At 62.2% G+C, this 11,593-nt stretch overlaps 2 protein-coding genes and 1 long non-coding RNA gene across 4 annotated transcripts in view; 1 reads left to right on the top strand and 2 right to left on the bottom strand.

Annotated features, from left to right (window-relative positions):
• Positions 1-27: 27 nt before the first annotated feature.
• Positions 28-3,678, bottom strand: SLC25A34 (solute carrier family 25 member 34). Its single transcript, XM_066375159.1, has 5 exons — positions 3,076-3,678; positions 2,779-2,844; positions 2,537-2,689; positions 2,058-2,192; positions 28-1,451 (listed from the first exon to the last, which is right to left on the bottom strand). The coding sequence occupies exons 1-5, from the start codon at positions 3,499-3,501 to the stop codon at positions 1,269-1,271; spliced, it is 963 nt and encodes a 320-aa protein (XP_066231256.1). The 5' UTR covers positions 3,502-3,678; the 3' UTR covers positions 28-1,268.
• A 1,439-nt stretch (positions 3,679-5,117) lies between these two features.
• PLEKHM2 (pleckstrin homology and RUN domain containing M2) overlaps positions 5,118-11,593 on the bottom strand; it is a 44,571-nt gene continuing 38,095 nt past the window's right edge. For both annotated transcript variants that reach the window (XM_066375157.1, XM_066375156.1), the window contains 11 exons: positions 11,095-11,164; positions 10,846-10,936; positions 10,502-10,566; positions 10,042-10,130; positions 9,281-9,413; positions 8,622-8,812; positions 8,101-8,166; positions 7,146-7,305; positions 6,662-6,841; positions 6,467-6,583; positions 5,118-6,136 (listed from right to left, as the gene is read on the bottom strand). In XM_066375157.1, coding sequence (XP_066231254.1) covers positions 6,002-6,136; positions 6,467-6,583; positions 6,662-6,841; positions 7,146-7,305; positions 8,101-8,166; positions 8,622-8,812; positions 9,281-9,413; positions 10,042-10,130; positions 10,502-10,566; positions 10,846-10,936; positions 11,095-11,164 — 1,297 coding nt within the window. In that variant the 3' untranslated portion in view covers positions 5,118-6,001. The remainder of the gene's footprint in view (positions 6,137-6,466; positions 6,584-6,661; positions 6,842-7,145; positions 7,306-8,100; positions 8,167-8,621; positions 8,813-9,280; positions 9,414-10,041; positions 10,131-10,501; positions 10,567-10,845; positions 10,937-11,094; positions 11,165-11,593) is intronic.
• LOC136399684 (uncharacterized) lies at positions 8,114-9,263 on the top strand. The gene is made up of 3 exons (XR_010750190.1): positions 8,114-8,190; positions 8,494-8,662; positions 8,935-9,263. It is a non-coding gene; the product is annotated as an uncharacterized lncRNA (long non-coding RNA).

The raw sequence follows: 11,593 nt of genomic DNA, 5'->3' as shown, positions 1-11,593 counted from the left end.
GCTGCCGGCAGAGGGGAGTCGCTGAAGTAAACAAAATAGAAAACTTTATTGGTTTGGAGTGTTGGGAGGCGTGCCCCTGGAGGACAGTTTTTCTGAGACACGGGGTGTGGGCAGGGAAGGTGATTCAGGGTGCCTGACCTGTGCCAGTCCTCCCCGCCCAGGGCCTTGGGTGTCCATCTCTGTAGCACAAAGGTTGGGCCGGGCATGAGGGGAGTGTGGCTGCAGCTCGGGGAGGGGGCCAAGGTGAGGATTGGCTTCCCTGTCCTGGTCTCAGTCTCCTCCGAACGGCAGGCTTCAGGCATAGAGAGGCTTCCCTTCGGAGTCCTCATGAGGATCTGTGCAAATGCCCGCAGTGCGGGGCGCCGAAGGGGGCCTCGGTGATGCCCTTGGTTGATGAGATGGACTGAATGGTGTTCTGCACCCCCCTCCCCCATTCATATATTGAATGCCCAGGACCTCAGGATGCACCTGTGGTTAGAGACTGAGTCTTTAAAAAGGTGATTAAATTTATACAAAGACACTGGGGCGGGCCCTAACCTGATATGACTGGTGTCCATATAAGAAGAGAAGATTAGGACCCAGACAGGAACAGAAGGAAGGACACACAGAGAAGTCAGCCACCTACAAGCCAAGGAGAGAGGCCTCAGAAGAAACCAACTCAGCTGCCACCTTAACCGTGGACATCTGGCTTCCAGACCTGTGAGAAAATCACTTTCTGTTGTAACAGCCACCCAGGCTGAGGCGCTTTGTTAGGGCAGCCCTGGCCGACTACCACAGATGATGACACGCCCCATGGTACACCCAGGGTCTCCGTGCGTGTGCAGCGGTCCCTCGGGGACACGCCAGCCCCCGTGGTCCTGGCCCTTGTTAAGGGCACGGTTCTGGGCTGTGCAGGTCGCTGTGGTCGAAGCCCTTAGCCCTCTGAGCCTCGGCTTCCTCACCAGTGAGAGGATTTTATCACCTCACGGTTGTTTCAGGATGAAGTGAGCTGACCCAGTAAGGGACCCCGTTCACGGTGACACTCGGAGCAGCAAGGCTCTGGGACAAGGCAGCTGGGAACAGAGAAGGAGGAGAGGGGAACTTTCTGGAGAACAGAGAGAGTGGTGATTTGGAGCGGGGTTGTGGGTCACGGGACTGGGTTGACCAGAGCTGTGTACACTCTCCCCAGCCCTGCGGCAGGGCCTGGGTCTGTGGCTGGCTCTAGATGGCCATTCCCAGCCGGAGCGGGGTGACCTGCTGCACTGGGAGGCGGGAGTGACGGTAGCCGCCTAGGTGCTGGGGCATGGGCCCTGACTGAACAGCTTCCGGAGCTCATCCCAGAAGAGCATGCTGAGGATGGTGTGGGGGCCCAGGCGCAGGTAGGCGGGGCCCAGGCCCTTGTAGAGCGCCAGGGGGCCCTCCTGCCTCCAGATCTTCACCAGGCAGTCAGCGAGGCCCCGGTACAGCCGGCCCTGGGGACAGACACGGGGCAGGTGTTGCTACAGTGACCGTGGGGCCCTGGCTAGCACAACAGGTGTGTCTGTGTGTAAGGGCTTCTGTGGCACATCAGAAAAGGCACACCCCAAAGCTAGGCACATTACAGAGATGGCCCTTTAGGTTGCAAAACTGAAAAAGGGGTTTCTCCCTTCAGACAGCCACAGCCCCGTGCCAGGGGCTCAGTCTGGTTAGTGGCACAGGAATGGATTTCGTCCCTGACTCAGCCTGCGGAGGACACCAGCGAACGCGATGGCGGGTGTGCGTTTGCGAGGCCGTGGGGTCAGGCCCGGATTCCAGTGCAGGCCTTCCATTACCAGCTGGGCGACCTCAGGCAAATGACTTGATATCTCTGAGCCTCAATTTCCTCCTCAGGAAAATGAAGCTGGTTGTGTAGCATGGAATAAAATGCAGGTGTGAAGCTGCTTCGCGTGTGCCTGGGCTGCAGGCGCTCAGCACGCAAGCTGAATTAATGTGTTTGCATCTGCAGCCTGCGCCTGTGCCTCTGGCTGTGTGTGGGGGGGGGGGTAAGGGGAGGGAGCTCTCCAGCTCCCCACAGTCTCCCCACCAGGTCCCCTGCTCACCCTGCCAGCTCCATCCACGGGCTGATTGTATAGCCGAGTGCTGACCACGTCAAAGGGGGTCATGACTGCAACCACAGCAACGCTGCTGATCATGCCTCCGGCCAGGGCCACCAGCCAGCTGTCCTCCGGGAGCCACTGTGGGGATGGCACAGGCTGCAGACACCTGCAGCTGCCCTCCGCCCGCTGTCCCACCACCTGGGGGCTGGAAGAGCTGAGGGGAGGGGGAAGACCAGGCCCCACAGCTCCTCTCACCTCTCAGTTCCTTCACTGCTGCAGGGTGTACCTCTGACTTGCCCCTCCTGCTGGGCCCAGGGGCCTGAGGGGGCCCTATCTGTCACCACCCCCGGGATTCCCTGTGTGAGGGTCCAGCTGGAGATGTCGAGGTGGGATTAGGGCCCAGACAGACAGGAGAAGAGAGGCAGGAAGCCCTCCTCTCTCTGTGTCTGTGTGGCTGAGTGCAGGTGTCCCTGGCCCCTCACCTGTCGCTCCTGCACCCAGGCCTTAGCGGAGGCAAAGGTGGCCAGCTGGGCAGCTGAGCCAACCATGACTCGGGGCACAGCCCCGCCCACACCCCGCCATAGCCCTGCCAGGCCCTGCTGTCGCCAGATGGTCTCCATGGCGCCCAGGACGCTCTGTGGGGAGAGGATACAGGTCACTGGGCAGCCCCTGCCAGCCCAGGAGCCCACCCAGCCCAGGGAGCTCTGGGGAGTGACAGTTCTACCTGGTGGTGGTGCTGGTGCCCCACGGCCATCTCGGCCACCGTCTGGGCCTGCAGCTGCGTTTTGACCTGTGAGAGCAGAGGTGACCGAGGGCTTAGGGCTGGAGCCTTGGGAGAGCCTGGGTGGGGGCTGTATGTGGAAGGCACCCTTCCCTGGTGCCCCGGGGCAGATCGCAGGCCTGGGCAGGGAGGTTCCAGGGAGCAACCCCACCCAGCCTGCCCCACCCCACCTGTCCACTGAACCCAAGAAATTGGGAGCCCAGGAGGGAGCTGGAGGGAGCATGGAGACAAGGCACTCACCAGGTAAGCAGGGCTCCCCACAAAGGCTCCCAGTGCCCCAGCCACAGCACCTGCGACCACAGTGCCCCCTGGGTGCTGGGTGAGGCCCGCCTGGCAGGCCAGACTGTAGCAGTAAAAGCGGACGCTGTTCATGAGGCCCTGGTAGAGGAGGCTGGCGGTCAGCCCCTTCTGCAGGCCAGACAGCCCATCGGCTCTGGCCACAGCGGCAACAGAGGCCACAAGGCCCCTGTAGGGCTGAGGGTAGGTACCCGGAGGCTGCAGCTCACCCTGCAGCTGCAGCCGCGTCTTAACCACTTCCAGGGGGTTGGTGAAGATGCAGGCCAGGCAACAGGCAGAGGCGCCCAGCACCAGGTCCACAGCTGGGGCTACTGTTTCCATGTCTGTGTGCTCCTTGCTGGAGGCTGGTTGTGCTCGGGTTAGGGGCATGGCATAGGCTTTGGGGTGGTAGCACTTAGGCTACCCCTGAAAGGTCACAGGGTTAGGGATCTAGGGGGCCTGGAGCCATGTCTGGAGGGCAGGGGTCCCGCGGGCAGACCTGTGGCTGCCAAGCAGCTCTGATCTATCTCCAGAGTCCACCTGCTCTGCTCAGCAGCCAGAGCTGTCTGTGGCTGGGACACACCCCCGCCCATTCTGACCAATCTCAGCTGCCTTTGTTCTCCACACCTCCTAGCAGGGCCGGGCCTGGACCCTGGGATCTGGGGGAAAGGTCACTTAGGACCAGCGGGAGAGATTGGGGGTGGGAAGAAGGTGCCAATCAGCTGAGACACCTCCTCCTATCCCTCTTGTCTTCTTGCCCTCCCTCTGGCTGTGGAGCAAAGAACGGGTGCCCCTGCCCCACCTTTGGCTTAGCCAGTCCTGCTGCAGCTCAGAGCCCTGGGCATGGGATAACTGACCCAGGAGGCTCCTGGCCAGAGTACTGGGGCAACTCAGCAACTACCCCACGCCTGCCTCCACCACTGCCTGTAAGATGTCCCCTTTCCCAGCCTCAGTCTTCCAATCTGGCTCCACAGTCTGTGGTCCCCCTGTCAGTGAGAGCAGAGGTGGAGGGCTGATCTTGACTCCCAGGCTGTGCTAGCTTGGGACCTGGGCAATCACTCCCTCTCTCTGGGTTTCAATCTCCATTCGTAACATGGGGATCTCGGTACACACCTCAGAACTCCTTTGGAGGATTAGAGATGTGTGAACAGCACTCAATATAAGGTGGCCCACATTCCCCCTGCCTGGGGGCCCCGTGGGTGGGTAAGAGAAGGAAAAACAAGGCCCTTTGGTTCTCAAGGGGTGACCCGTGGCTTGGGAGGCCTATCTGGTATGGATTTCTCCCTCAGCACTAGTGCCTCCCCCTGGGAGCACCTCCTGGGTTGTGGCTTTCTGGAAGAGAGCCCTTGGCATGGAAGTGGCCCTTTGTGCCTGGTGAGAAGGGACCTTCCACCCCTGGGCACTGCTGTCAGGTGCCAGGCTGCTCAGGCGGGGGGCTGATACCACCCTGCCCACCTTGGCCTGTGCCCCCAGAGCAGCTCTCTCCTGCCAGGGCCAACCCGCATCACCCTAGTCCCAATCGACACCAGAGACAGAGCCGCCCTGCCTGTAGCCACCACACCAGCCTCCTCCCGAGCCTACCCCGCCCTCCCAGGTGCAAGGTCCTGGAGGTTGTGGAGCTGAATGGCTCCCCCCACCACCTGATAGGCTGGGCACTCTCCAGCCAGTCCCCAGGGCAGTAACTCAACAAGAGGCCTTGGGCACAGCTTGGCCTCTTCTGGGTTTATCTGGGGAGGCTGGCATTCACCCCCAGAGCAGGGAAGTCAGGGAGGCAGGAGTGCCCTGCCCTGGTAACGGAGACACGCTCCAGGACTAGAGTGTCCTACCCCTGGCCACTGCAGCTGACAGAAACCCCAGGCCTGTGCTCCTTGGGGGGTCTGGTCCGCAGCGTTGGCGCAGGCAGCTGATACAGTATTTGTGCAACAAAGACGAGGGGCCAGGGGGCCTGAGAAGAGGGACTGGAGAGCCCCTCCTCTACTGTGGTCAAAAAGAGCCAGTGACAAGTCTCAGCAATATAATATATCTATTTTATTTTAAAAAACAGAACCCAGACCACCTGACCCTTTTCCCCGGAGGGCCCTTGACAAAGCTCTTGGGAAGGGCCTGGCTCTCGCCAAGCAGGGGACAGTCGGAGGCTCCAGCGCTGACACTGGCCGGTGGGCTCTGCTCCCCTCCAAGCCCGCCTCCCTCCCCTTTGCTCCTGGTGAAAGAAGATGCTCGTTCCTGGGTCCACGGGCACTTCCGGGTTCAGGGAGAGGCGGGCCAGGGGTCCATGGACATGCAGGGCCCCCTGGCAGCCAGGGGGGGCCAGTCCGTGCCCCCACCCCCGCCCGGGAAGTCAGGTAGCAGTGCACTTGGGGATGGAGTCAGTGAGAAGACATGCACTGAGGCCTTAGCGTCCCAGCTCCCCCGCACAGCCAGGCAGCTGTTCAAAAATGAACAAGGATGGCTGGGCATCCAGGGCCCCCGGGGCCCCCTGAGCCTCTGCCCGGGTCTCTGGCCCAGGAGGAGGAGGGGACCCCTACCCTCCCAGTCCTCCTGCTCCCCTCAGGGTCCATGTTAACCTCACCGCCATCCTGAAGAGATGGCGTGGACCGAGGCCGTGGCTCTGGGGAGGCCACGCAGCTACGGAGCCCACAGGGCTCGGACCCTCCGCCCAGGTGCTTTCCAGTGCCCGCTGGGCAGGGTGCCCAGGGGTGTTGAGCACCCACTCTGGATCCCTGGGAAGGACAGACCCTGTCTCTAGCCCCACTTGGTTCTGCCGCCCGGGGTGGGGGTGGGCTGCGGCAGGGGGGCCGGAGCCTGGCCCCGGGCAGCCCGATGGCAGTGGTGCCCGTGTGCTGCTCAGGGTGCCCCTGTCCTGTCCACCAGAACACCAGCTGGCCCCGCCTCAGCACCAGGGGTCCCGGGAGGCTCTGCCGCGGCACAGGCTGTCGCTGCGCTGCCATGCGCTGTGGATGAGGCTCAGGGCATCCTCGAACTTCTTGTTGGAGGCTTCCTGGATGGCCTGGTGGGGGAGGTCCACCTGTGTCGGGCCATGCAGGGAACCTGTGAGGACCGTGGGGTCCCTCCGCACTGGGCACACCTGGGAGCGCCCTGCCTGCCTGGAACAGCTCTCTGCCTCAGCCCCTCCGAAGCACAAGGTCAGGGATGGTGTCTCCTGGGTCCCACTGTCAGTTTAGTCTCAGGACCACTGGGAGTCAGGGTTGCCCTCTAATCCTAAATGTTCGTGTCAGTTCTGGAGCTACAGGTATGGTGCTGTCCCCAGGCCCGACCCCTGCCTCTGTCTGTGCCACACAGGGCTCCTTTCCTTAGGGAACGGCTGCACTCCACAGGGCCCCGGGCAGCTCGGTACCTGGTAGATGGCTTTCCACCCTGAGTTCAGCGCAGACAGGAATCGGTCCAGTTCAGATGTGCAGCTCAGGTAGATGACCCAGGGGGGCAGGGGCTGCTGGCTGTCCCTGGAGAACTCCTGGGGAGAGCCAGGGCCCAGGTGAGCAGACAGCCTCCTTCTGCAGGGCCTGCCTCCACCGCCCCCCACCAGGCTCACCAAGACACAGAACTCCCGGCCAGGTTCCATGGAGACAGTGCTGACGTCAGCCAGCTTGGCTGTGCCCAGGGAGCGGAAGAAGCTGGTCTGGCAATCCTCATGGCACGTGAAAAGGCGGTCATCGGTGATCACCAGGCAGCAGGGGATGCAGGGGCTGGGAGTTACTCCCTGGGGGATGACCTGCCGGGCATTGGCAGAGGGGTGGGGAGAAGCCGGCTGGAGCTCCCCATTCCAGCGGCCCAGCCAGTCCTATGCCCCTCCCTCCAGAAGTCAGGCAGGCCCCGCCCACCTCAGCGTGGGGGTGGGGTGACAGGGAGAGTTCAGGCCCCAGGTGGCCCTGAGCTCCAGGGTCCCTACTGGGCTGTCCCCTGGAGGTCCCCTGTCTTGGTCCTCACAGGTTGCTCCGTGGCTGGTGTGGGTTTGGGGAAGGGATCCAGGATGGGGTCAGGCGGCCAGGTGAGTGGCGGAGGCAGGAGCAGCTCACCCCTTTGGACACAGCCTGGCAGAGGAGCTGCATCCAGTCGGCCATCTCAGCCTCGCTGTCGGCGCTCAGCTCCAGGCAGGGCCGGTCAGCCAGGATGACCTGGAAGGCGTGGGGCCGATCCGTGGTGTTGGACCTCCGACAGCCACCGCACTGTTCCCCCCTGGGCCAGAGGAGGAGGGGTGAAACGGGAGCAGGGAGCGGGGGTGGCTCGGGGTGGGAGCCCTTGGTGAGGCTCCGGGCCTGTGGATTCAGGGCCTGCCCCACAGTCCCAAGGGCGGGGGGCACTAGAAGCCAGCTCAGCCCCCTGCAGCTCTCAGAAAAGGAGTTAAGCTGCCGGGCAGCCCCCTGCTTTCTGTGTAACACCAGAACCTCCAAGATCCTTCTAGAGACCTGAACACAGCCAAGCAAGGGGGGAGAGCAGCTCCCAGCTCCAGCCTTCTCAGGACCAGTGCACTTTCTCATGTCCTCGCCACAGGCCCAGGGTTTTCCCCAAGTATGTGGGTCCATCCTCCCCATCAAGTCAGGAGCTTCCCAGGGAAGGGTCTGCCTCCCCTGTCAGACTGAGGACTGCCTCCCCTGTCAGACCGAAGGGGACTGCCTCCCCTGTCAGACTGGGGTCTGCCTCCCCTGTCAGACTGGGGTCTGCCTCCCCTGTCAGACTGAAGGACTGTCTCCCCTATCAGACTGAGGTCTGCCTCCCCTGTCAGACCGAGGACTGTCTCCCCTGTCAGACCGGGGCCTGCCTCCCCTGTCAGACTGGGGGCCTGCCTCCCTTATGAGACCAGCCCCTTTCCAGGCAAGAAGAAACTCTTGCTTCCCTGAGAGGATGCTGTCTCGCCTCTCCTCCCCTCTTCTCCCCTCCTCTCCCTTGGGTTCCTGCAGTCCTCTGAGCTCAGCAGGCCTCAGAGCACAGTCAGGGCTGCCAGATGGGGTGAGGTCGAGGGGGGCCACTCACCCCATGTTCACTGATAGCAGGGGCGTGACATCGGTGCGGTCAGGATACTGGTAGAGGATCCCGTTGCTGCAGGGGCACGACATGGCAGAGGTGAGGCCTGTCCCAGAAATGGGGCCAGGTGGAACCCAGATCCCTGGGACTCCCCAGGAGCTGAAGCCTTGAACCCCAGAGGCCAAGGAGGTGGGGGGGTGGCCTGTCTTCTATGGCAGGGAGGGTGAAGAACTGCAGAGGGACGGCAGGGAGCGCTGCTCCCTCAGTACATGGGGACATGGGGACGGCTCCAGGCAGCCCAGCCTCGGTCTTCCCCTGAGCCATCCTAGCAGGCTCCTCTGGGCCCCCCAGAGGGCTGGCTTTACAGAGAAGCTCTGATAACCCCGGAACTGTATCCTCCAGAGCCCTGGAGGAGGGAGCCGCCCCCTTGGGGCTTTGTTTCAGTGGCTTGCTGCAAAGAGCTCCCTACTGGGGACCTGACAGCCCACAACCTCAGCCCTGGGAGAGGCTGGAGCAGGCGGGGCTCCCACCTGAGCACCACGAAGCAAGCCTTCCAGTGCTCCTTGCCCAGGTAGGAGGTGCCCGCCTTGTAATACAGCATGCCTTCTTTGGTGATGGCACCCTCGGGGGGTGAGCAGTGGCAGGGGACAGGGCCCAGGGACTCGTCCGTGGGGTCCTCCCAGTGTACAAGCCCGTAGAAGCGCACAGTAACAGCGGTCACCTGGAGAGGGGGCAGAGGACAGAGATGTGAGGTCTGGGCCAGCACCAGAAGTGGCCAGTGAGGGGCGCTCTCCCTCCTGGGAGCACACCCACACCTTTCCCTTCCCCCTTCTACCCCCAAAGGTGTGCCTCTCTAAACCTGGAGGGTCCCCGGGAGACCTGCAACCAGGGAGCCCAGGGAGGTCACAGCTTGCCCGGGGGGCTAACCCCGGGAATATGTCTCTGACTTCCCACGGAGCCAGAGCAGCCCCACCCAGGCTCTCCTGCTTCTTCCATCCTCAGCCCTTCCTTGTTTCACTGTCCTCAGATTAAAAAGGAAAAAAAGAGAAGCGGCTACTGAGAAAGCAAGGACATACCCCAAGTGGGGAGGGGGTGATGGAGAAATGCTCAAGACCTCGACTTGTACCTCTTGACACTAATACCAGGGCTGGCATTTCAGGGACAGCACCCCTCCTCCCCAGTTTCTTGCCTCACACTTAGACTCCTGGGCCACGAATTTGGCCAGTGCCAGCTTCTCCATGGTGGCATCAGTCAGGATGCTGGGATAGGGTGGCTCTCGACAGCCTTTGATCATGGCTGACTTCAGAGAAGCCAAGAAGAACCTGCACAAGGGGGACCTGCTGTCAGAGGCTGGGGCGGCCCCCACCCCTCCCACGGACGGGGCTTACTGCCCAGGGCTCCTGGCCTCATGCGTCACAGAATCTTGGGGGAGGGACCTGGCTGGCACCAGAGCCCAAGGCAGCAGGAGGAGCAGTGATGTGACCGCAGAACACGGTCATCTAGTTTGTGAGTGGAAAAGGCTTAACTATTGCCAATGGCCAAGGGGCCTCGGGTTTTGACAGTGAGTGAAGACTGGACCAGGGGATATGGCTGGACCTGGACAACAGTACAATCTTATTACGTGCAGTTTCCGTGTGGCAGTCCGTGGGGACACACTAGGGTCCGGCAGCAAGGCATGTGCTTCCTTTCCTGCTGGGTAACGCATGCCAGCCCCCTTCCTCTCTGTTGGTCACCGGGGTTGACCGTGACTTAACTGCTCAGCCTGTCTGTTCATCTCCATGCCTCTGACCAGACTGCAGGTTCCCGAGGGAACATATCTCTGTTCTTCCCTTCTTTTTAAGCCATTTCCTACCCTCCACCCCTGACGGCGGGAAGTCCAGGGCACGACCCCCCCCCCCAGGGGCCCATGCCGATTCTCCGGTTCAGGGGATGGCGGGGAGCGGCACTCACTCAGCCAGGGCCACGTCAGCCGTGTCCAGCAGAAACTGCTTCCTGCGGTTGGTGCACACTAGCTTCACCGTCTGCTGGTCCAGGCCCACCTGCCAGAAACCACACCCTACATGCACACGGGGCTTGGCTGCTGCCTGGCAGAAGAGGCAGCCATGGCCAGACTGAGGGCCGGCTGGGGAGGGAGGAAGCATGCCCTGGGGTTGCCACGAGGTAAAGCTCCAGAGGCCCAGGACCCTGGCCGAGTTAGGGAGGGAGAGTCAGAAACACGGCAGACGGAGAGGCATCCTCAGGCTTGGCTCTTATCCTGGCACCATGGACAGAAGCTGCTCAAGAGATGAGCTGGCCCCTGGCCGGGAGGGCTGAGGCAGGGGTCCTGCCTTGCTCTGCGGCCCTGTGGGTGGGTGGGTGGCCGGAGGAGCCCCGCCCTACAGCAAACACCAACTGTCAAGTCTGAACTCACCGACACGTAGTCAAGTTCATTGTAAGAAATGGCCTCTTCCACCAGGTATGGCTTCTCTGTGGCCCCTAAGAGAGGAGACCCGAATGCTTATTACCCACAGTGGCCTCTTTCCCTCCCCCCGCTCCATTTTCTAAGGTCTGGCCCCTTTCTCAGAAGACCAGCCTGTGCCCTGTGATCTGAAGTGGAAGAGGACATGAGTGCTCATGTAGAGGAGGCTCCAGGCTCATGTCTTGGGGCTGCTGGGACTGCTAGGGACACCTTCCGCTGGAGTGTTTCCATCACCACCCGCCAGGCAGCTGAGACACCCGGTGTGTGGGGGGCTTGGGGACAGGGGCGGCAGGCACCTTTTCGGAGCAGGTACACGTAGCAGTCGGTGAGCAGCACGTACAGCAGCTGCAGTGTGCCCTCCATGTGCCCTGTGCTCATCCGGATCATCTGCAGCCCAAAGCAAGCGCGGGTCAGGCCCTGCGGCTCCCACCCTGCCCCGCCCCCGGCAGCACGCCCCGCCCTCTGAACCAGCTCAGTGGCCCATCCTCGCCCGCCCGGCCTTGCTGGCTCTCGTTCATTCTTCATTCTGAGTTCCTGGGACTTACTTTGAAGAGCTGCTCTTCGTTTTCTCGAAACACATGGATCATCAGCAGGAGTAAGTGATTGTTGTCTACTCTGTGAGAGGGACAAGTACAGGAGGGTGAGGTGTCAGGCTGAGGCGGGGTGGGAGAGGCAAAACAGGCACAGAGAGGAGATACATGTACAAAGAGGAGGTACAGGCACCCGGAGACGGTACAGCCACCCAGAGGAGGTATAGCTACCTGGGGGCGGTACGGGCACTCGGAGGTGGTACATGTACCCGGAGGCGGTACACCCACCAAGAGACGATATGGCCACCCGGGGGGCGGTATGGGAACCCGGAAGGGGTTCGGCCACCGGGGGGTGGTACACCCACCCAGAGGCAGATGGGCACCGGGCACCGGGAGGAGGGACAGGCACCCAGAAGCAGTGAAGTTATAGTGGCTCTGCCCCCTCACCAGGAGCCAAATGGGGGGGCGGGGGATCACACCCCTTCCTTCCTCCCATCCTAGGTCAGGTCTTCTG

This window comes from Saccopteryx leptura, chromosome 3 (genome assembly GCF_036850995.1).
Source record: "Saccopteryx leptura isolate mSacLep1 chromosome 3, mSacLep1_pri_phased_curated, whole genome shotgun sequence".
Lineage (NCBI taxonomy): Eukaryota > Metazoa > Chordata > Mammalia > Chiroptera > Emballonuridae > Saccopteryx > Saccopteryx leptura.
This window is presented reverse-complemented; position numbering and strand designations above follow the sequence as displayed.

Coding starts and splice junctions, on each gene's coding strand:
- SLC25A34 (XM_066375159.1), bottom strand. CDS start 3,501: ATGCCCCTAACCCGAGCACAACCAGCCTCCAGCAAGGAGCACACAGAC. Junction 2,845..3,075: donor TGGGGAGCCCTGCTTACCTG/GTGAGTGCCTTG, acceptor CTGCTCTCACAG/GTCAAAACGCAGCTGCAGGC. Junction 1,452..2,057: donor CCGTGGATGGAGCTGGCAGG/GTGAGCAGGGGA, acceptor GTCTGTCCCCAG/GGCCGGCTGTACCGGGGCCT.